Source organism: Equus przewalskii, chromosome 26 (genome assembly GCF_037783145.1).
Source record: "Equus przewalskii isolate Varuska chromosome 26, EquPr2, whole genome shotgun sequence".
Classification (NCBI taxonomy): Eukaryota; Metazoa; Chordata; class Mammalia; order Perissodactyla; family Equidae; genus Equus; species Equus przewalskii.
Window position 1 is genome coordinate 33,451,671 of NC_091856.1, and position 20,828 is coordinate 33,472,498.

At 61.1% G+C, this 20,828-nt stretch overlaps 2 protein-coding genes across 3 annotated transcripts in view; both read right to left on the reverse strand.

Moving 5' to 3' along the window:
* Positions 1 to 3,333, reverse strand: QRFP (pyroglutamylated RFamide peptide). Its single transcript, XM_070595244.1, has 2 exons — positions 3,041 to 3,333; positions 1 to 1,193 (listed from the first exon to the last, which is right to left on the reverse strand). The coding sequence occupies exons 1-2, from the start codon at positions 3,221 to 3,223 to the stop codon at positions 777 to 779; spliced, it is 600 nt and encodes a 199-aa protein (XP_070451345.1). The 5' UTR covers positions 3,224 to 3,333; the 3' UTR covers positions 1 to 776.
* A 4,142-nt stretch (positions 3,334 to 7,475) lies between these two features.
* Positions 7,476 to 20,828, reverse strand: part of FIBCD1 (fibrinogen C domain containing 1) — a 36,504-nt gene continuing 23,151 nt past the window's right edge. For both annotated transcript variants that reach the window (XM_070595242.1, XM_070595243.1), the window contains exons 6-8: positions 16,447 to 16,543; positions 11,997 to 12,176; positions 7,476 to 11,369 (exon numbers count right to left, since the gene is read on the reverse strand). In XM_070595242.1, the coding sequence (XP_070451343.1) occupies positions 11,110 to 11,369; positions 11,997 to 12,176; positions 16,447 to 16,543 (537 nt within the window). In that variant the 3' untranslated portion in view covers positions 7,476 to 11,109. The remainder of the gene's footprint in view (positions 11,370 to 11,996; positions 12,177 to 16,446; positions 16,544 to 20,828) is intronic.

Consider the following 20,828-nt stretch of genomic DNA (forward strand, 5'->3'; position numbering starts at 1 on the left):
TGCAGTGGTGACAACTTTTATTTCAAAAGGTACATACAACATACTCATATTTTGAACATTTGAAATGCAACCTTGCGATAGCAAAAACACACCTCCCCGTTCCTCTCCCACGAGACTCGGCTTGGCAAAGCCTGCACCATGGAGAAGGACCATCACCAGAAGGACACGGGCAGCCGGTTCCACGTGGCATCGAGATGCCCCAGCAGGGCTTTCTTGCCAGAGGGATCTTGTGTTAATAGGATGCAGAACAAGATCTTTTTCGATTTTTAGCTTTCAGAGCCATACTCTGTGCCGAGTGGATGTACTCACAGTTGCGCTCTGGGTGTCAGCTGCAGACGTCCCTGCGGAGAATGTCACGACTTTGATTACCCACTGTAATCAGTCTGCCTGCCTGCCTTCAGCACAGAGCCCACACGCCAGCTCTGCCTATTCATATTCATGGCCACCGGGGCCAGGGGACTGCTCAGAACCAGCCCGCCAGGGGAGGGCCTGAAGCGGACACTCTGTCCTCCATGAACTGCAGCAACGGCGGCCTGCTTCTTCACCGAGATAGGGCTTGCTTTTGTCACTTCATTTTTGACACCATCCAGGCTTTTGCTTCAGCAAAGTTGGAAATCAAAAGTCAGCACACACCTAACCAATGCTACTGCTGTGACTCGTCACCCTCGTACCCGCGTCTTCTCAGGGGCTAGATCCTTAAGTCTTGAAGAGGAGACAGGAGGGGAAATGGGGAGGGTCCTGGAGAAGCCCTTTCTTTCCAGGCTGCCCCGGCCCCCTCACCACCGGCCCCTGCCGAAGCGGAAGCTGAAGCCGCCTTTCTTCCTGCTGTAGCCGTTGAGCTCCTCAGCCAGGGTCTCTAAGGGGCCACTCTCCTTCTCGCCATCAGCCAGGAGGAAGCCAGTGGCCTCACTGCCGTCGTCCTGCCTCCCGAACCGGAACCTGAAGCCAGCGCGCTCCCTGCCCGCCGCCTGCAGCTCCTTGGCCGTGACGAGCAGGGCAGGTGACTGTGGAGCTCTCGGCCACGGAGAGGAGCCCCACAGGGAGTGGACTCGGGGTCCTCCGGCCAGGTCGGCCCAGCTCATTTTGCGCCCGATGCCACCCCTGGCGTCCACAGGCCCTTCTCTGTCCAGTCGAGGAAAGCAGGTGCCCAGCGGCAGGAGGAGGAGGTAGGACAGGGAGTATGGGCCTATCATCTGGTCCAGAGGAAAGAGGGAGAAGTTAGAGCTGACACATGGGCCATGCATAGCACTTGTCGACAGTGCTTCCCGGGGCCCGGGCAGCCGTCATAGGTTGAGGCTGTGGCCCAGCCGAGCCCAGCTTGCGAGCGGCGTGAGGAAGTGTCAGTATGTTGGGGGACCAGGCCTTTGTGTTCTGAGCAGGCTCAGGAGCGGATTGCACCAATTAGCCTGGTTCTTGCTCTCCAGCAATCCCCTGGATTTGACCGCCTCGGCAGCTTAACGCTCTAACACACCGTGCTGGGATGGCTTACAGCAGTGCCCCGGCAGCCCCAGGAGAGCAGAGCAAATTTGGGCTCATTCTTCTGGTGTTATAATTATTGACTCTGGAGCCGCATCATCTCAGAGCCATCGGGGAGAAACTTAGTAGCCTCAATCCCACTGAGTTTTCAACTTGATAATAAGCGGGTCTGGCTAAGCCATTTATCGGGGACACCGCTAATGTGTCTAACGTGGAAGCGAGTTGCTCCTGAAAGCAAGAAACGGATTTGATGTTCCTGCCCTAACTCAGACGCCCACCTGGAGAGGAGCATGTGAACGTGGCCAGGGTGTCAGTGGTCCCTATTGAGCACCGTCTGTGTGCACGGCTCCACTTCATTTTCACAATAAACCTAATTTTTAGGAGTTGTTATTCCCATTTTTTCAGGCAAGAAAACTGCCAGAAGCCTAAGAGACTGTGCCCAGGCCACACAGCTAGAAAGTGGAGGCCTCAGGATTCATGATTCAATGGCCAGAAGGCTGCTTGGCATGCTGGGCCTGTGGGCACTGCTTCCTGCCCCTGTCTGATGCCATCCTTACGAGCCCACAGCAGGAGGGTACTGTCTTGGCTCCCTACAGAGGAGGCGGCAGGTCCAGACAGGCGACTGGCCCAACACCTCACCGCTTTCTGAGCAGCCCAGGTCTGCTTGGGCCCGACTCAGGAACTGCTGCTCCATCCCACAGATCGTGGCCCACAGGGGGCTGAACTAGAAGGAGAGCCTCCCCAAATGTCCCTGCCTCGGCCATCACTGCTCCTTCCCTCACCAAGGAGGCCTTTTTGGTGATGGCCGAGCGGGAGCCGGCTGGGCCTCTGAGGAGCCTCTGAGGGCCTCTGAGGCTGGAATGAAGAGAGCCGGTCCTGGAGAAGAGAGCACAGGACTCCCCAGAGCTCTGTCCAGAAACGGCTCCCTTGAAGACATTTCAAAGTGAACTCGGCCAGAAAGCTTTAAAAAACGATAAAAGCAGCCCTCCTCTACGCAAATCTAGCCCTCCTAAGCTTCCCGCATCTCCTGGGGCCAGAGCGACCTCTTGCCTGCTGGGGGGCAGCCTCTCCATCAGGGCCTGGGCAGAGGGGGGCCGTCTCCCCATAGAAAGCACAGCTGACAGCTGTTTGGACCCCAGCGGATTCCACCTGGTGGATGAATCCACTGGGGACTGGCCTCTGGGTCTCAAGAAAGGGGGCATCTCGATACACAGAACAAAGTGGCCTGTCCCCTTTCAGGGAGACATGGATCTCTTTGAGAGCCTAGTGGAAGCTTGGGACACTTGCCACCAAAAATTGGGCCCCAGGACAAGTCAGAGCTTCAGGTCCCAATGTCGGAGACATGGTGGGAAAAGCCCTGGACGGAAGGCCGGAGGCTGAGCTCTGGGGGCTGCTGTGGCCAGTCTCTGCACCGCTCTGGGCCACAGCCTGAGTGCTGGGCTCCACTCTCCAGGCCTTCCCAGTCCCGTGGCTCCCTGTGGTTCGGGCTGCCCGTGCCCAGCTCCTCACCTGGAGCGGGAGCGCCCGAGTGGGGTTCCTGTGGGGATGGAGCGGCTGTACTCACCATGCTGAGGGCCTGCTCCCCAGGAGGGCTGCTGGACACCAGGGCCGACTGGACAGGGCTCCTCTGGGTTCTTGTCCAGGAACTGTGCCTCCCGGGTTCTCCCTGCTTTATATAGGCCCCTGGGAAGGACTTGCCGCTGTGTGGGGACTTGATTGCTGTGCATTCCTGACCCTGGGATCCCATTGGGGACGCTGGTGGTGAAGGAGGGGACAGTGCTGACTACATTGATAAAAGACCCAACACAAACAGGATGTGGTCTGATGAGGGGCAGACAGGCGCCCTTTTCCTAGAGACCTGCCTCATTCACAGGAGAATGGGCAGCATCATTAACTGGTCCAGCATAGACCCTCGAGTCCCTCGGAGGAGGCATCGATCGATGCTCACCCTTAAGACCTAATGGTCCTGCCTTTGTTGGGTTTGCCTGGCTCTCCAGAGAGGCTGTTGGGTGAGTGGTTGTCCACGCCTCACACAGCGGCTGCCCAGCCGGCACCACTGCCCTGGGCCCGGGAAGTCAGACGCCCATGAAGCCAGCGACAGCCTTCTGCTCTAGGAGGGTGAGAGGCTGCGTTAGTGCCACAGTTCACTGGCTCTGGAGCGTTTCGAGGGGCGTCCGCGCCCAGAGGCTGAGCCAGGCAGGGGACCTCTGCTTCCCATGAGGGCGTGGAAGGGGCACGGGGCCCAACCTGGGCAAGCCCCACTCTCCAGCCCTCAGGGCCCCCAACCAGCTGGTTTGTTCCTCAGAAGGGAAGCTCGGTCTTCCTGCCACCACAACCCAGTGCAGGGCTCGGTATCTGACGTCCATTTGGGAAAAGACGGACAGAGGAGCGAATGTTTCAGAACTGGGCTGGCTGTGGTGGTAAGTCATGGAGATGAGCTGTTAGCCCAGTGTGGGGCTTGGCAAGGGCTGGGGGGAAGGTTGTCATGGTCATTGCTCCAGCTCTTCCCATGGCGCTCAGTGTGGAGGACAGTAGCGCTCGTCACTCCTCAGCCACTCACTCCCAGGTGGTTTCTCCTCAGGTGAGCTCCCAGGCCAGAGAGGGGAACGTCCCGTGCTGTCACCCACACCACATCCTTGTGGTGGAGTGTGAGGTTGGAGGGGCTGCGTTGTGGGCTCACACGTTCCTGTGAGATCCACTCTGATCTAGGCGGGGCCACTTGTTCACACCTCAGGGTGCTGATGCATCCCTCTGCTTGTCCTGTGTGTGATCACAGAGCGCTCCTGGGTCTGTTCTGGGCATGGGGGTCTGTGCAGCTGAGCCAGGGTACAGCTGGGCAGAGTGCTCTGCAATGTTCTCCAGGCACCGGCCAAGGGGGACAGTGGGCCCAGCACCGGGGCAGACGTTTGCCTGCAGGTGGTGCCAGGAGCTCCCCTCCCTGCCTCCTGTCCCGCCGCTGTGCCAGTGACTCCGCACCGTGTCCAAGCGCCCATGGGGAGACCCGCAGGAGGAGCCGAGATGGCCCAGCCGAGCCCCCAGCCTCTGGTCTGGCCTGACCCAGGTTTACCTCCACTGAGAGTGAGCGGGCAGCGAGGGGAGCAGGTGCTCGGTGAGGCTGCGGCCGCCCTGCAGTTGTCTGCCTGTCACCTTTGCCTGTGGGGTGCTCAGGGCTGGAAAACCACCCCACGGGGCCACCACCCACATGGCAATACAGACGGCCTTGTGGACATGTCCCCGGCCCCAGCCACCTGACAAAGGGGCTGGACTCTTTACCCTCGTGCTGGAGTCGGGGGACTGAGAATCCGAGGGTCCGAGTCAGGCAGTCAGGAGCAGCCCCCGCCCCTTCCTGCTCTCCAGCCTCGGCCGCAGCAGGAAGCACTGGTTACCCTCGGCCTTGTCTGAAGACAACAGGGCCAAGAAAAGGCAGGCGGTTGGGGCTGGCCCAGTGGCGTAGTGGTTAAGTTTGCACACTCCCCTCCAGCCGCCCACGGTTCGCAGGTTCAGATCCTGGGCACAGACCACAACGCTCATCAAGCCATGCTGTGGTAGCTTCCCACATAGAAAATGGAGGAAGATGGGCACAGATGTTAGCTCAGGGCCAATCCTCCTCACCAAAAACAAACAAATGAAAACCAAACTAAACAAAAAATTACTTAGGAGAGAAACCCTTTATCTGTAAGGAGTGTGGAAAAGCCTTTAGTCAGAGTGCAGAAAACCCACACCAGAGAAACCTTCAAGAAAAAAGAACAGCAGTGGGTTGACTGTGGGCCCCTCTGAGGGGTGACTGGGCTCTGGGTGAGGGCGAGGGCTCAGTGGGCTGGTGTGGGCAGAGGCTGCGCCCAGAGGGTGTGCCCATGTGCCGACTGGAGCAGGTGCTGAGACTGCTGGCGTGTGTCCATCTCTCCGGGGGCTGTGAGCTTTCTGAGGCCAGAGTCACCCCTGTGGGAGCCCAGGCACACAACAGAGGGCCTGGGGCAGCACCCCTCCTGCCCTGGGCCTGGGCAGTCAGACGCCTGTGAAGCTGGCGACCGCCTTCCACTCCAGGAGGGTGAGAGGCTGCGTTAGTCCTGCAGTTCACTGGCTCTGGAGCCTTTCGAGGGGCGTCTGTCACTGAGGCCAAGGCTGCCTCTTAGGGGCCAGTGTCGGATCTGGTACCAAACTTCCCAACTCTGGGGGCTTGCCAGGTGCCCCCCGGAACACCTGGCCCAAAAGATTGTTTTCAAGTGCATTCCAGGGAATGAGACCCCACTCTTGAGCCGTTGGGGGTGACAACTGTGACACTGTTTCTGCCACCACCGAGACTCGGGGCAGGAGCATTGGGGCAGCCCAGGCTGGTCCTGCAGAGAGCAGCAGGGGCCATTCAGGGTTGGCGTCTGGCAACAAAGCCTTCCACAGCTTCAGGGTGAATGTGGGGGATGGCTGCAGCTTTGGGGGGACCCAAGGGGCCCGCCTTCTTACCCTGGGAGTGAGGGTCCCTGGGAAGCCGTCCTGGAGGAGCATCAGGGCCCCATGGCAGGTGTCCAAGTGGACCAGCAGCCTGGGCTCCTTGAGACACGCCTGTCCTTGCTTCTCTAAGCCTGCGCTGGGACTTGTCAGGGGCAGGACCTGGTGGGGTGACACAGCCTGGCTGTGTTAAGTGCAGGCCCCTGACTCGGACCCCCTCCCATGACACTTTAGCCACCCATGAGCCCCTAGAACTGGGTCCCACACCCGCTCAGCCACGCATCAGCTGTGGCCACGGACAAGTCATGTCACTTTCTGAGCCTGTTTCTCCCTGACTGGGGACAACAGCAGTGCCGGCATCACAGGGGTTGTGAGCTACTGGAGAAGACGGTGGGGGGTGGGGGGTGGGGGGTGGGGGGTGGGGGGGTTGCAGTACCTACTCAATGCTTGTTGGCTGCTGCTGGTGTTCAGGAGAGCCCAGACGACACCCTCTTCGTAAGCAGGGCCTCCCGGGGCTGCCTTCTCTCTCAGAGCTCCCCACAGCGCTGGTGGTGCCCTCCTGCTGGGGGAACCTCTCCCCGTGCTGCCTCCTGCGCTGTTTGTAGGTAAGATGCAGGTCCCCATCGTCAGCTCTAAGAATCTCCGTGTGACTGAGTTCCCTGAATCTTTCCGATTGGCCCCGTGAGCCGAACCAGAGCAGGTGCCTGCTAAGGAACTGCCATGGGGGAGGTGTGGTGGCTGCAGGTGAGGGGCCAGGCTGGGCAGTGACCCCACTTAGGGCGGGTGTGGCCTGTGGGGAAGCAGTGCCCATCATCACCTCACTCCCATGACCTGGCCCAGGGTCCCATCCCCAGTGTCCCTCTGGGCCCCATGAGAGGGAGCGGGGGGTGGGGGGACAGGGCTGCAGGCCTGATGGCCAAGAACACTTTGCGGAGGGGACCCGTGTTCCCGCCGCCCAGACAGGCCTCTGCTGTGCCGGGTGGCTGGCCAGCGGCCTCTCCCCGCAGGTTGGCCGAGGCCGGGATGCTCAGTACACCCACTCCCCCTGCCTGCATGGGGCCTCCGCCACGGCACGCGATAAATCATCTCATTAAATACACTCGGGATTGTTTTGTCCTTAAGCTTCAAATTCGTGTTATGAATAAATAGTCATGAGGGACTGTTGTTCCTAAAAAAGAGTCTCAACTCCTCAGGACTCCAGCCGCAGCCCCAAGAGAGACCCACAGGGGCAGTTTGTCACCCTGGAGACCCTGGTGGGATGCACAGACAGAGTGGGCCAGGTTCATCCCCTGAAGCCCGGCCCGCAGAGGACACACCGCACTGGGTGCAGCTCACAGGGAGGCGGGGTCGCTGCCCTGGGCCCCGGGCTGCTGCCAGGTGTGCAGCTGGCTCTGCTCCTGGGGCTCCGAGCTGCTGGGAAACCCTGTCTCCTGGGTAGAAATAAAAACGGGAGAGGACTGGGCAAGTGGTATGGAGGCAGTCCTGGAGGCTGGGGTGCCCGCCCCACCCCGTGCTCTGATGTGGGGCCCCAGGCAGGGTTAGAGGCGGAGCCGGGCCAGGTCACCATGAGACTTTATTGGGGACAGGAACACACGGGACACCAGGTGCACGCAGCCCAGCCTAGCACTGTCCAACACCATGCTCTGTCTGTCAGAGACATGCTGGCCCTGGGGTCCCCTCCCCACCCTGGCGCCCCCCACACACCTGCCAGCCTTGTGGACAGTCAGGCATGCCTCTTGGCACGGTGGGAGGCTAATGTGGCCGACCCCAGGTCAGAGCCCCGTCCCCACTCCCTGTCACGCCCGCAGTCCCACCGAAGTCCAGCCTCAGCCCTCCAGGTGTGCAGAGTCCTGCCTGCTGCTTGGCCCACTCTGTTTGGGGACAGCCCTCTCCCTGCAAGCACATGAAGAAGTGGAGGCCCCGGCCACTTGGACGAACGCCTAGTGTCCTTTGTTCTGGGCTCAGCACATCCCCGAACGTGTCCTCCTGCCAGCATGTTGCTCTTCAAACTCCACAGGACCGTGGGCCTTGCTGATGTCTCCCTGTCCCCCATGTCAGCACACAGGGCATCCCCCCCTCCTCCCGCTCCTCCCGGTGTAGCGGATGCAGCTGGCAGTTGCTGTTGACACGCCTCACTAAGCCTGTGAGTCCTGGGTGACAGGGCTCAGCCTCCGGGCTCCGGCCGCAGCCAGGCCAGCCAGAGGCCTGCGTGGATATGGGTGGGGGTGACCAGCAAGAGGTGGGTACTGGGGCCCTCGCTTCTGCCCCAAGACAGCCATTATACAACCTATTTACAGGGCTGCAGGGGGCCTGCAACTTGAGAACCGCTCCCAGCTCAGTCCTCATTTCCCGGCTGACGGTGCAGAAGCCATCCCGGTGGAAACACAAGGTCCGTCCATCCTCCGGACTTGGGGAGCTCAGGTGGCCAGCCAACTGGCCTCTGGTTCAACTCTCAGAGATGTACCCAGTCTGGAGGACAAGGAATGAGGCCACTGGCTGGCTCCACAGAACCTACCTGCGCTTGTGGAAAGGAACTTCCAGAAGCTTTTGGGACAACACATGCACCACCTCAAGACCCCGGTGTACAGACCCCTCCCTGCTTGGCTCGCTCCTCATCAAAGGAAGAAGGACAGGGGCAGGTGCCTTGGCATAGGGGGGCCACAGGCACCCCACCATCAAACCATCAACTCGGGCCCCATGGGTCAGGGTTCAGGTATAGTGACCACAGGACCTGGGTGACCCTTTGCACATGTCTGTCATCCCCCAGGTCTCAGTGGAGCTGCCCCTGCCCCTGGCTCTCCCAGCATCCCCTTGTTCCTGTGGCCATGCCCATCTCCCGTGACGGCTATTCACGCTGACATCACACTGTGGGCTCCTTGAGACTAGAGCCTCCTGGCCCCGAGCGGTGTGCAGGGCCTGTCTGTGCCCAGCACCGCCTTTGCAGGGGTGCCCCTTAGGACAGGGGGTGTGCTGGCCTTGGCTGTCCCTTCCCTGACGGGCTTTGTGCCCACCAGCCAGTGTTTGGTCCTGCCATGTCCCCTAGTGGTGCCAGGCCTGGGCTAGGCATGGGGCCGGTGCTCCCAGACAGGAAGGAGTGGGTGTCTCCAGGTCGTCCTGATGCTGAGACCTGGACCACAGGCTCCTGAAGGCCGCCCTTGCCTGTCCGCCCGCCAGGTCCAGCTTCGGCATGTCTGTTCCATGGCCAAGCCCTGGCACGAGCGCCCCTGAGCCTCCTGACGCACACGCACATCTGCGAATCCCTTAACATCACACTCACCAGGAACTGTTTGATGACAGATCAGAAAGCGCCTGGCACCTTCTAAACAGTGGCTGGCTCTGCAAGGCTCGGCAGAAGCCGGCTCCAGCCTGGGGCTGGGGGGCAGAGGGGGGCTCCCCGGGATGAGGACGCAGCCTCTGCTCCTTGGCTGAGGGTCCAGGCCACTGGTTTGGGCTGGCCCTTGGTTTCTAGAGGATGGAGAAGGGGGCCGGCAGGTGTCATCTTGTTCACATCTTCCTCCACGCTGACCCACCCCCCTCGCCCAGGTCACACTGGGCTGTGATCCCCCATTTCTGGGCCGTCTCTGCTTCCAGCTGAGTGCCAAGAGGGCAGGTGACCCTGTCCGGCACCCAGGGCAGGCCTTGGCCCACAGCGGGTGTTCAGCAAACCTTTGCTGAATGCCGCTGACCAGGTGGGGTGAGAGGGGACTGGCCAGGTCGCACGCCAGCCAGTGGCACTCTGGAACTTTCCTGCTGCCCCTGGCCAACTCCGACTTGTTATTATTGAAGCACAAACTGCAGCAGAAGGGGAAAGGAGAGCTGAACTCCACAGCCCCCGTTCACCTGCCTTCACCTGCCTTCGGGTGTCCTGTGAGGGAAACCCCCTCCCTCCTGCCTGGGGAGGGGTCACCAGGGTGCCCCCGGCTGGGCAGCTCCCCAGGCTGACTCCCCAGCCCTCTCACAGGCCCCCATCAGGTCCTCCTAGGCGGGAACTCGAGAAACAGCCCTGCACTCGGTTCTGACCACACAGGCGTCAGGGGCCTGAGGCTGCTGAGCAGGGTTGAGGGCTGGCACCCACCCTGCCCTTTGCAGCACTGACCTTGGGAACCTGTGGTTCTTGGGGGCCAGGAGGGAAGGGCGCCAATGAGAGCACACTGGGCAGACTCAATGAGAAAATGCCTCTGAGGGCCTGGCCGGTGCTTCAGTCTCCCCCATTTGCCCAGTGAGGTCCCTTCCCCCGACCCGAGGTGGCAGCATCTACAGTCACAGCAGGGGGCCACCTCCCCACTGAGAGAGCAGTCTCCAGGTTGATGGGGTGACAGCCACCAAACCCCTTCAGGTCCAGCCTCCACACTCCAGGCCTGCTCCCAGGAGGCCCGGGGTCCTGTAGTCCCTGGAAATCAGTAGTGGGGGTGGTGCAGCCCCGAAAATCAAGAAGCCCTCATCCGCCCAGTGGTACAAGACCTGCCTCCACCTCCTGGGGCAGAAGAACATGGGCGGGGCGGCTGCGCTGCCCCAGGAAGGCAGGGGGCTGGGCAGGGCAGCCGAGGGGACTGGAGACCTCCAGGCCTGCGGGGACACAGGGTGGATGGGGGGGGGGTCACCTCGGGGCGTGAGTCTCCGCAGGCATCTGCACCAGCCTGGCCTGGGGTCACGGCAGGATTCATCGCCCCAGCCCAAGGCCTCAGGCAGCCCCAGCATCAGCCACACCCCAGTCCTGGGGGGAGAGGTGGGAGCTCCAGGCACCATGGAAACGAGGGAGGGGCCGGGCGGGCCAGAGGAGCTGGCCTCGGATCCATCCGACTCAGAAAGATCCATGTGCTCTGATCGGCTAAAGGGGCTCCAGGGGTGTATCTGCCCTTCTCCGCACCCCGGAACTCCGCGTGTTCGGACTGGAGGGGCCTGCCGGGCGCGTGGCAGACTCCCGGCCAGGAGACGGCAGACAGCCCGGGAGCCAAAGTCTGGCAGGTAGAATATGGGGTCGTTTGCCCGGCCCCTCATCAGGAGAGGCAAATTGGGCGGGTGGGGACAGCGTGGAGGTGACGTGTGACCTCCCCGCCCAGGGTGACTCAGTGTCGTTAGCCGGCCCAAGCCGGTCAGCCATGCGCCAGCGGGTGGAACATTCCAGCAGGAGCGGGATGGGGCGGGGCGGGGCATGGGGATGGGGCGGGGGCGGGGCCTGAGGGCACCGGTCTAGCGGTCCTCTCGGACCGGCCGGATCTTCATCTCGGAGAACTTGAGCGAGTACTGCCAGCCGGTCCAGGAGGACCACTCGACGCCGTCGGCGTAGGAGGCGTGCGCGCCGCGCAGGTACTGCCCGTTGAGGTTGGACGTGTGGCAGTTGCGGTACCACCAGGCGCCGCGGTAGAAGGCGGCGCAGTTGTTCTCCGAGTGGTCACTGTCGCGGTCCTTGGTGGTGAACTTCATGCCGCTGTGCTTCAGGAGGGAGTCCCCTGCGCAGGCGCGCACACACAGGTGTGTACCACGGGGGCACAGGTGCGCCGTGCGAGCACAGCTACGTGTTTGCAGTGCACTCCCCTGGACGTGCATGAGCACACACGTACACACGTGCCCCCTCATATACACACTGGTGCACACGTGTGAAGACACACCTGCCCCGCCACACCTATGGTGTCCATGGAGCTCACATGCACCCACGGTGCCACCTGGGGGTCCCCATCGCTGTCCCTGGGACTAGGCAGTCTCTACCCCTCCTCCCAGCTTCTACACATGCTCCCTTTCCTTGCTTTCTTGCCTGGGCCTGAGAGGAGAAACCCAGCCCAGAGGGGCTCTGCCACCACCCCTGAGAGGCCCAGCAGAGCCCAAACCCCACTGTCCTGGCTCCTGGCTCTCGGCTCCCTTTGCTCATCTGCAAAATGGGTGACCTGTCCAGGCCTTGCTGGCCTCTCGTGGTTGGGATGCAGACCAGGCGGGACGTGGAGGTGGAGGTGAGAAGCCTTGATCCTGACCCCAGAGGCCGGAAGCACTGGACCCAGCAGGCAGGACTTCCTATGTCCTCCCGGGGGGGGAGGCGGGTGGGCTGCCCCCGGCCTGTCCCCTGCGGCAGCCTGGCGCCCTACCTGCGGTGCCCGAGTAGTCGGCCACGGTGAGCGGGTACCCGTCCTCCTCGGGGTCCACGGAGAACAGGCCCACGCCGAAGCTGCCGTAGTGGGCGTAGGCCGTGCCGTTGTCGAAGTCCTCTAGGTCCACGTGGAGCTCGTAGGCGGCCTGTGCGGTCAGCGCGTGGATCCTCTTGAGCCCTGGAGAGGGGGCGACAATGGGGGTGAGGGGGTGGCCTCCCCGGAGAACACCAAGGAGAAACGAGAGCTGAGCTCATGTGGTTGGTGACAGAAAGGGACAACCACCCCCAAGTGTATGCTGTCAGCCCTAGGCTGCTGCTTTCCTCCTGTGGGCCAGGTGGCCGGAAACTGAGGACTGACAGGTGTTCAAGTTTCAGGCTTTCTCTGCTGTAAGCCAGGCTGCACTTTCCAGATGTTTTGAGCTGAAGGCTGGTAGAAAAACTGCAGGAGTCGGGAGGAATCTGGAAAACCTTCTGCGTTGAGGGCCATGGCACCTAATCCTCTCTCATACTCCGGGCTCCAGCCAGGCAGGTTCTGATCCTCGCACGCACTTCCCTGATCCTGGCCTCTGAGCCTTTACGCATGCTGTTCCCTCTGCCTCGGACACTTTGACACTTTTCCCTCACTCCTCCTCAGCTGGTTACCTTCTGTTCATTTTCAGGTCTCACCTCCTCAGGAAGGCTGCCTGACCCCCTGTCACGGTGGAGGGCCTCTCCCCTCAGAGGAATACTGTACCCCAGCTCCATAACCCCCCCCCAACACACCCCATCCCACTTCCTCCCTCCGTCCTCCCGTCCTCAGCTCTCCTTGCATCCTGGGGTCTCACCCCAGGCCTCCCCCGGCCCTTCCTCTCTCCCCCTTTCGCCCTCTCTCTCTCTCTCTCTCACACACACACACACACACACACACACACGCGCGCGCGCGCGCGCGCGCGCGCGCGCGCGCGCTCCCTCCCTCCAGGTGCTTCCCTGCCGTTGGATTACGTCTCGATTCAGAGGGCGTTTAATGAACGCCTGATGATAGTCATCAGCCTCGAGTGACACCTCCGCAGCCTCCCCCTCCCGCCGTCCCTGCCTGAGCCCCACGCCCCACGTCGTGGGTCAGCCTGTGCCTGCGATGGCTGTCAGAGCTGGGCCGACCCACCCCCGGCCAGCCCAGAGGGAGGCCTCTGGTCCCGTCATCCAGGGCCAGGGCTGAGAGAAGGAGCCGGGCGCAGGTCATGCAGGACCTGCCCAGCATCTCCCACCGCAGCCCGGGGCCCTCGCCTTCCTCTCCTCCCCGGGCTGGGGGCTCCAGGTGAGCCGCTCTCCCTCTCTGGGCCCAGCTTGCACACCTGTGCAGCACCCCTCCCAGGGCTGATGCGAGGGGCCAGCAGGACCTCACACACTGTAAAGGGCAGGAGGCAGGCGACAGGCAACAATGGCAACAGCCACCACATGGACAGCACTCGAAAATGCCAGGCACTGTTCTGAGAGCTTCCTGTGGAGTAATGAGTCCAGCGCAATTAGAAGGAGTCCAGTTTAATTAAAGAATCCTGTTCAGCTCTCAGAACAGTGCCCAGCCCATTGCACACGTTATCCAGGCGTTTGCCACGGCCGTCACGATCGATCCAGTGAGGCAGGCGCTATTATTGTCCGTGTTTCAGAGGTGAGGGAAATGAGGCACAGGGAGGTTAAGGAACTGGCCCTGGTCACACAGCTGGTAAGTGGTGGAGCTGGGATTTGAACCCAGGCCCAGACTCCTTGCTCTTATTCAGTTCTTGCTCAGGACGAATAATCTGAATCAGGAATAGGGCAAGAAGGAGACCAGCCCAGTGGGGATGCTGGAAGATTCCGTTCCCCACCCCTGAATGGCTGCTGGTGCCCAAAGACCCCCCCATGAGCCCCTGGGCGGGGTGCCCTGAAGGAGGGCGAGGCGGGGATGCTGGGGCCTTGGATTCACTTCACCCTCATCTCCACCCTTCTTCCCTTGAATCCCACTGCTGTCGCTCCCTCGGTCACCCCCCCGTCACCCTCCCTCTCTCTCGGTCACCTTCCCTCCCTTGTTTGCCCTGCATTTCTCCAGCCCTGTTGATCTGCCAGGATACTCTCGACCCCCGCTTCCGCGGGCCCCTGGATGGTGAGCCGACACTCGACCCCATCATCCATCAGGGTTCCAGTTGCAGAGCAAAAGGAAGGAGGAGCCAGTGGATGAAAATGGCCAGGGGAAACGGTCACCCCAGCGAACTCCCAGAGGGATTAAAGGGCTGAGCCTAACGCATAACACCAGAAAAGCATTGGAAAAATTACAAGAGACATTTTAAATAAAACCGGGAGGGGAAAACAGAGCCTAAAATGCAGAAAATATGAAAGGAAAAGATGGGCAATAATTGACTACATAAAAATTTTAAACTGCTAGGAAATAAGCAATAATGTTACAAAAAAAAAAGCTGAAAGATAAATGAGTAAATATGTATCATGTGTATCTGACAAAGGATCAATACCTTAATATGTAAAGAGCTCCTGTAACTCAACAGGAAAAGACAAAACACTCGAGGAGGAGGGGACGGCAGTGTGGAAAAGCAGAGGGAGGGAGCGCAGGGGAGCTGAGGGCTGGGCCCGAGTTGACATTCTCATCAGGCTCCCTGGCTGCTGGGAGCTAATCAAGACCCCGCTTAAATGCTTCCTCTGCACCCTCGGTGGCTGCCGATAGATTTCAATTAAGATGCCGCCGAGCGGCAGCGGCACCCACACTGCTCCAAGGGGCGGGTGGTGGTGCGGGAACAGGGCCCCCACCTGGCCACCTTCTCTCTGTCTTTACACACGCACCTGGGGCAGGGGGATGGGTGAAGGGTCTCCCTTCTTAGAAGCTTCTCTCTCACCCGACCCCCATCCTGCCTCTGCTTTTATTCATTCAGTTGAGGGTACAGTTCAAAGCTTGGCTGGGCTTCCCCCACCTCAACACACACACACACACACACACACTCGATTGTGACTCGTGTCACTTGTGCCAAGCGGCCTCCATTGCTGAGCCTCTGTTTCATCATCCACAAAAGAGAAGGACAACAGCATTGCCACCGGCCTAGGCTGGGCGTGAGGTGTTGGGCCAGTGCACGTGAAATGCTCCCCACAGGCTGGGCACACAGGAGGTGCACAGTAAGTGGGGACAGTGGTCATGGAGTCCACACCGGGGTGTCTGGCCTCTCCTGTGGCCAGTAGCTGCCTGGGTGCTGGGGACGCGGCGGAGGTCAGGGCAGAGAAAGTCCTGCCCTCGTGGACCCCAGGTCAGGGGAGACGGACATTAAGCAAAGGACAGCGTACCCAGAGCAGTGGGCACGCACCCGGACCCTGCCCCTGGGGCTGACCCTCCCCTTCCCCCAGGGGTCCACTGAAAGTCCTTACAGACCTGGGACCCTCCTGACTCCCACCTGGAGTCCAGACCTCGGCACTCAGCCCTCCGGGCGGTGCTCCTGCTGGCCACCCCCTCACACCTGTGCTCTGACCTCCTCTCCCTCCTGCCCGGCTGGGGGCCATGCCCAGATACCAGTGCCCAGGGACACTAACGTGGGACAGGCATACCGAGGGGTGTACTGGATCCTTCAAAGGATGCTCAGGGGAACACGTCATCCCAGTGCCCCATGCTTATTTTAATATATGTCAAAATATAACGGGGTGACTGCTAATGGGGCCACTGGCTTTCTTTTTGGGGTGGAGAAGATGTTCTGGAATTAGATGGTGGGATGGTCGCACAACTCTGTGAATATACTGAGAACCACTGATTGTACACTTTAAAATGGGGAATTATACCACACACACAAAACCCAGCCTCACCTCAAGCCACAGCTCTCCCCCAGATACCTACAGGACCTCAGCCCTGTGATTTTTATGGATGTTATTTTTCAGAATAAAATTACGTAAGACAGTCAAATTTTAAAATACTGAGCGAATTTAAAGATAAACAGTAAGTAAATAATAGTAACAACAATAGTAGTAACATAAGCTTTTTGCCCTGACTTTGTGCCAGGCAAGGAGTCCGTGCCAGGCAAGGAGTCGGTGCCAGCCGTGGGAAGCGGGCCGCTGTGCCATGGGGGTGGCGGGAACCGTGCCCGGGAGCACGGACTGGCTGCTTTTTGGGGAGTTGGGCCCTTGGTGTCCAGAGCACAGCCATCGGGCATTGCTGACCCCGAGGGTAAGGCAGTGTTGGGTCCCCTGGTCCTCCTGGCGCCTAGAACTGAGCCCGGCGCCTGCCACAGCTGGCCCCACCCCAGTGGCCAGGGCCCAGGACCCCGGGAAAAGCACACATCTCCGCGGAGCCACTGCTCTGGCTTCCTGCTCGCTGACCTCGTTCACACTGAAAGCATCGACCGCAGCGGCTGTGAGCCACACAGGCCCGCCGCGGCCGGGGAGAGCCCCCTGGGTCCAGGCCGCACAGGGGGAGAGCGTCCCCCCTGGGGCGGGCTCAGCCATCTCACCTAGCCAGTGCTCCCCTGTGAGCTTGCCGAAGCCGTCCCGGTAGGCCTGCCAGCCGCGGAAGAAGTTCACGGAGCCATCCTCCCGGCGCTGGAACACCTGCGAAGGGAGGAGGGGGATGGAGAGCTGGCACCCACCGCCCCGGGGGCCCCCGGCCCCGGCCCGGAGCAGAGCAGGAGCCCAGGAGCCTTGGGGTGGCCCGAGGTGGGACAGACCGGATGCCACAGGCCACGAGAGGTCCCCTCAGGAGGGAATCACGGTGGAGCGGTGAGGGGCGGGGTGGAGACCCCACCTCTGCGGCCTCGCTGTGGGACCTGCACTGGGCCTGCTCGGGCCTCAGTTTCCCCACGGGTTAAATAATAATGGGGCTGGGCAAGGGTCCCGCTGTCTTCTCCCAGGTCAAAACAAAACCGAACAAAACCCATTCTCTAGCCTTTAAAAATCGAGAACACACACACACGCGCTCACACACAGGCTTGGCCTCTGGAGCTCCATCTCTCATAATGCCTCCCCAGAGTCACGCAGGGCCCCCCCCCCCCCATTAAAAAAAAAACAACCGGGCAGGGGGTCCCTGGGGCTTGAGAAACCAGAGCTCCAGCCACTTCTCCGGGGAGGACGAGGAGGCCGCGGCCGCAGCATGTGACTCCGGGCCGAGCAGCAGCGAGCTGCGCGCGTCCCTCATCTTAACAACATTCCTGATTTGGGAGCCGGGAATCCCATCGGTTAAATTGCTTTGAAATAAGCACCACGCTGGTCCGGCCGGAGTTTACAAGCTCGGCTGACGACGCGCTCCCCCCGCCCCGCCCGCCCGCCCCCTTTCTGTTGAACCAGCCTCTTCCCCGCTCGTTTGCAGAGGCAGCACCGCCGTCCGTGCCGCCTCGGAGGTTAGAGATGTGGCTGCGGCGCCGGCGGCCGCCAGTTCCATTACTCAGCAGCCTGATTTCAGCCGCCTGGAACGGCCGGCGCGGCGTCTGCCCGGATGCTCCGCGGCGGTCCGCGGGGACCCGTCCGTCACAGCCTTTGGGCAGCCCTGACGTCAGGGGGCGGGAGGAGATGACCCCTCTCTCTCCGGCTCCACCACCTCAAACCCGGCCCCGCCCGCCCCCGAAATGCGGACGGAAGTCCTCAGGAGAGCCCGGCGCTCGGAAGGAAATTCGATCAGGCTCAGGGAGATCTGAGAGGCGCGGGGAGCTATTGATGGCTGCGGATCCGGACCCAGAGCACGCGCCCTTTGAACAGCCTGATCCCGGCAGAAGCTCCGACATTCCCCTGAGAAGGCGTCGGGCAGCTGGGAGCCCGTGTCTGCCGGAGGGGGGACTCTGGGGGACTGGGGAGAGGGGTCGGGGGTGGGGAGCAGGGGTTACAGACCCGGGCTCTAGAGCTCTGGGGAGTTACCACACCTCTCTGAGCCTCAGTTTCCGCATCTGTCAAATGGGGACCATAGTAGCACCTCCCCCAAAGGCTGTGGCGGTCCACCGAGAATAAGCGCAGGGCCTGGCACGCAGGCAGAGCGCAGTGATGCCAGCTGCGGAATGCAGCCCAGAGGGGGTCTCCTCCCCTCCCCGCCCCCTCAGCCCCTGCCCCAGGCCACACGTGTCCTCCTTCCAGCCCAGGCCCTGCACCTCTCCTCCCTGAGCCATCCCAGGGGGCCTAACCAGAGGCCCTGGAGGAAGGGCAGGGTCCTGGGCCCCGCGTTTACCTGCAGAGTGGCCTGGGTAAATCATCCCTCTGCTCTGGTCCACTTTCCTCACCCCCTGATAAGCCCCGCCTCCCAGGACCTCAGCGAGGAGCAAATGGCACAATAGCTGGTATTATTATTGCCATCACTATTGTTTTTCCGGTTAGTACTATCAGGAAGTAGAAAGTGGGGGTGCCAGGCTTCCGGGCACGGGCAGGGCATGAAACTGGACATTGGATGGACGGGCAGAGTGGCCAAGACCGACGGGTGCTGAGAGCCGACCATGGCAGATGCTTGTCCTTGGGTCCTCCTCGTCCAGGGCACACAGTACTCACCAAATCCTCACCCCAACCCCGGCGGCCCTGTTCTGTGTCGCCCTGGCCCCCCTCTTCGTTACAGTGGACAGAAGCCCTGACACTGGCCAGAAGTCAGGCGGCCTCGAGCAGCGGAGTGGGTGGTCTGACCCACACCCCATGCCCGAAGGCCAGCATCTCACCCCTCACATCCACACTCTCATTTGCCCTGGACCAGGGCGTCCCAAACCCGGGGCGTGCCCCCATGTCTCCCTGCCAGCCTCTCGTGCCAAGGGCCCACCTCTAAGACCACCGCCCTTGGCCCCCGTTTCCCACTGCCCTCGGGTGTTGGGTGCCGGTCATAGGTGTGACCCGCGCGGGCTGGGTGCATGATCAGCGCGGGTGAGCGCATGTCAGGGGCCGCCTGGGCCTGCCTGCGTTTCTCCTCCACCTGGAAAGTTCTCTGCAGTCCTCTGAGCGTGGCCGACATTCCTGACGAGACTGTTTGAATCTGCACCAGCTTCAGAGCCGCAGCGATCGTTGCCAACAAGGGCACTGTAACCTGAGCAGTGATGAATTGTGACCCGTCCCTTGAGGGGCCGAGACACATCCGTGACGCAGCTTTACAGGAGTGGCTTTTAGACTTTTGGACCGTGACCCAGGGAAATGCAGTTTACATGGTGACACGCACGCTCACGGGCGTTTGTATCCGAAACAAAAGCTTCCTGAAATGGCACTTGCCTTGCCTTTGTGTGGGCTCTGATGTTCTCTACCCTGTACCCTCTCTGTGACTTAAAAAATACTGCTGATCACAACCCATTCAATTGATTTCTCCACCTGCCAACAGATCACGACCCGCAGTTTGAGAAACGCTGCCCTGGACGTGGCCGGCCTTTGCCATGGGCTGTCCTTACTCCTTGGATCTCAGACACGGAACCTTGGCCTCACCCTCGAGCCGATTACAGCGCGACGTGGCCAGCAGGTTCCAAGTGTGCGAGGCCACAGGTCATCTGCTGGTTCTTGCGGGGCCCCAGGAGTATGTGAGCTGCATGCCAGAGTGAGCTGCAGGTGCAGCTTCAGATTTCTGGAACCAGCTGGACTTCAGGGACGCTGGATGGCCGGATGTCACCAAGCAGAGGCCTCCAATTACAGAGCAGGGATGAGCCAGACAGGAAGATGCAGAGAGGGAAGCGAGTAAAGGAGTGATGTCTCCACGTCCGCCTCCTCTGCCCTGCCCCCAGATCATGAATCCTGGCTTAGGCAACAAAAGGAGGAGAAAGGTAGGGACACAAAATGAGTATTAATTTTGAGGCTAAAATATTTGTCGGTCCAGCTCCCGGGCACCTCCCTTGGGTTCGGGCTGCAAATTGATTGATGTAGACGCGCCTGCCGCCACCGCGGCCTCCTGCGCAGGTGCCGCGAGTGGGCAGACAGACGAGCGTGTTTTCCTGGTGCGGATTCTCAAAAGCCAGCCGCTCGCCACCGGCGCGCCTTCCAAGTGCGGCTCAGGGGGCTCTGCCAGGGGAGCGCTGGGCCCACATGGTCCTGCAGATGGTGCCGGCGGATTCAAAGGAAGGAGTGGGGTGGCGGGCGGGAGGGCGGGAGTTGCAGCGTGGCTCACTGCCGTGTGATAGTCACACGGGCTCCGGGACCGTCTCGCGCTCCGCAGGTCTGGTGCCTTCCACGGACGGGGCCTGTGTGACCTGCTCCTTGTTTGCCAAGGTGCCAAGGGCACCGGGTCTTCATCCTGGGCGCTGGAGCCTGGTCCCTGGTCGCCCCAGCGCTGGCCAGTGCCTCCTCCAACAGCCCGGGTGGGGGACGCTTCATGCTTCCGTTTAGCAGATGAGAAGACTAAGGTTTGGAGGTGAGGTGGCCTCTGCAGAGTGAGGGTGCCTCAAGTCTGGGGTGCTGGGGCCCACTGAGGCCAGAAGAGGGGAGACTGTCAGTGCACAAATACAGAGACTGAGGGTGGCTGGGGGTGGACATTGCTCCCCGACACCTTCCAGCCCACCTGCCCCCGTCATAGCTGAGCGGGGCCAGCCCCAGGAAGCACCTTGGGCTGGCACCAGGAAACCCAAGTTCTGTCCAGACTCCGGCCAGCAGGCTGTGGGCCCATCTAAGTGTTGGCTCCCCTCTTCTGCAGAATGGAAGGGTGGCTGCCCCAGGCCCTCTGTTGTGTGCCTGGGCTCCCACAGGGGTGACTCTGGCCTCAGAAAGCTCACAGCCCCCGGAGAGATGGACACACAAGCCAGCAGTCTCAGGGCAGAGCAGCTCCTAACCCGGGATGTTTCTTCGATCCTCGTGACTCAGTTTTCTCATCTGTAAAACAAGGATTATAATAGGCTCTACCCACAAGGATGCAGGGATGGTTAACTGTGCTGGTGGATACCAACGCTGCATGATGGTAACAATT

Excerpts from the sequence above, each read along its gene's own strand:
- QRFP (XM_070595244.1), bottom strand. The coding sequence starts at position 3,223 with ATGGGATCCCAGGGTCAGGAATGCACAGCAATCAAGTCCCCACACAGC. Across the intron at positions 1,194-3,040 it reads GGGAGCAGGCCCTCAGCATG|ATGATAGGCCCATACTCCCT; the intron begins GTGAGTACAGCC and ends CCTCTGGACCAG.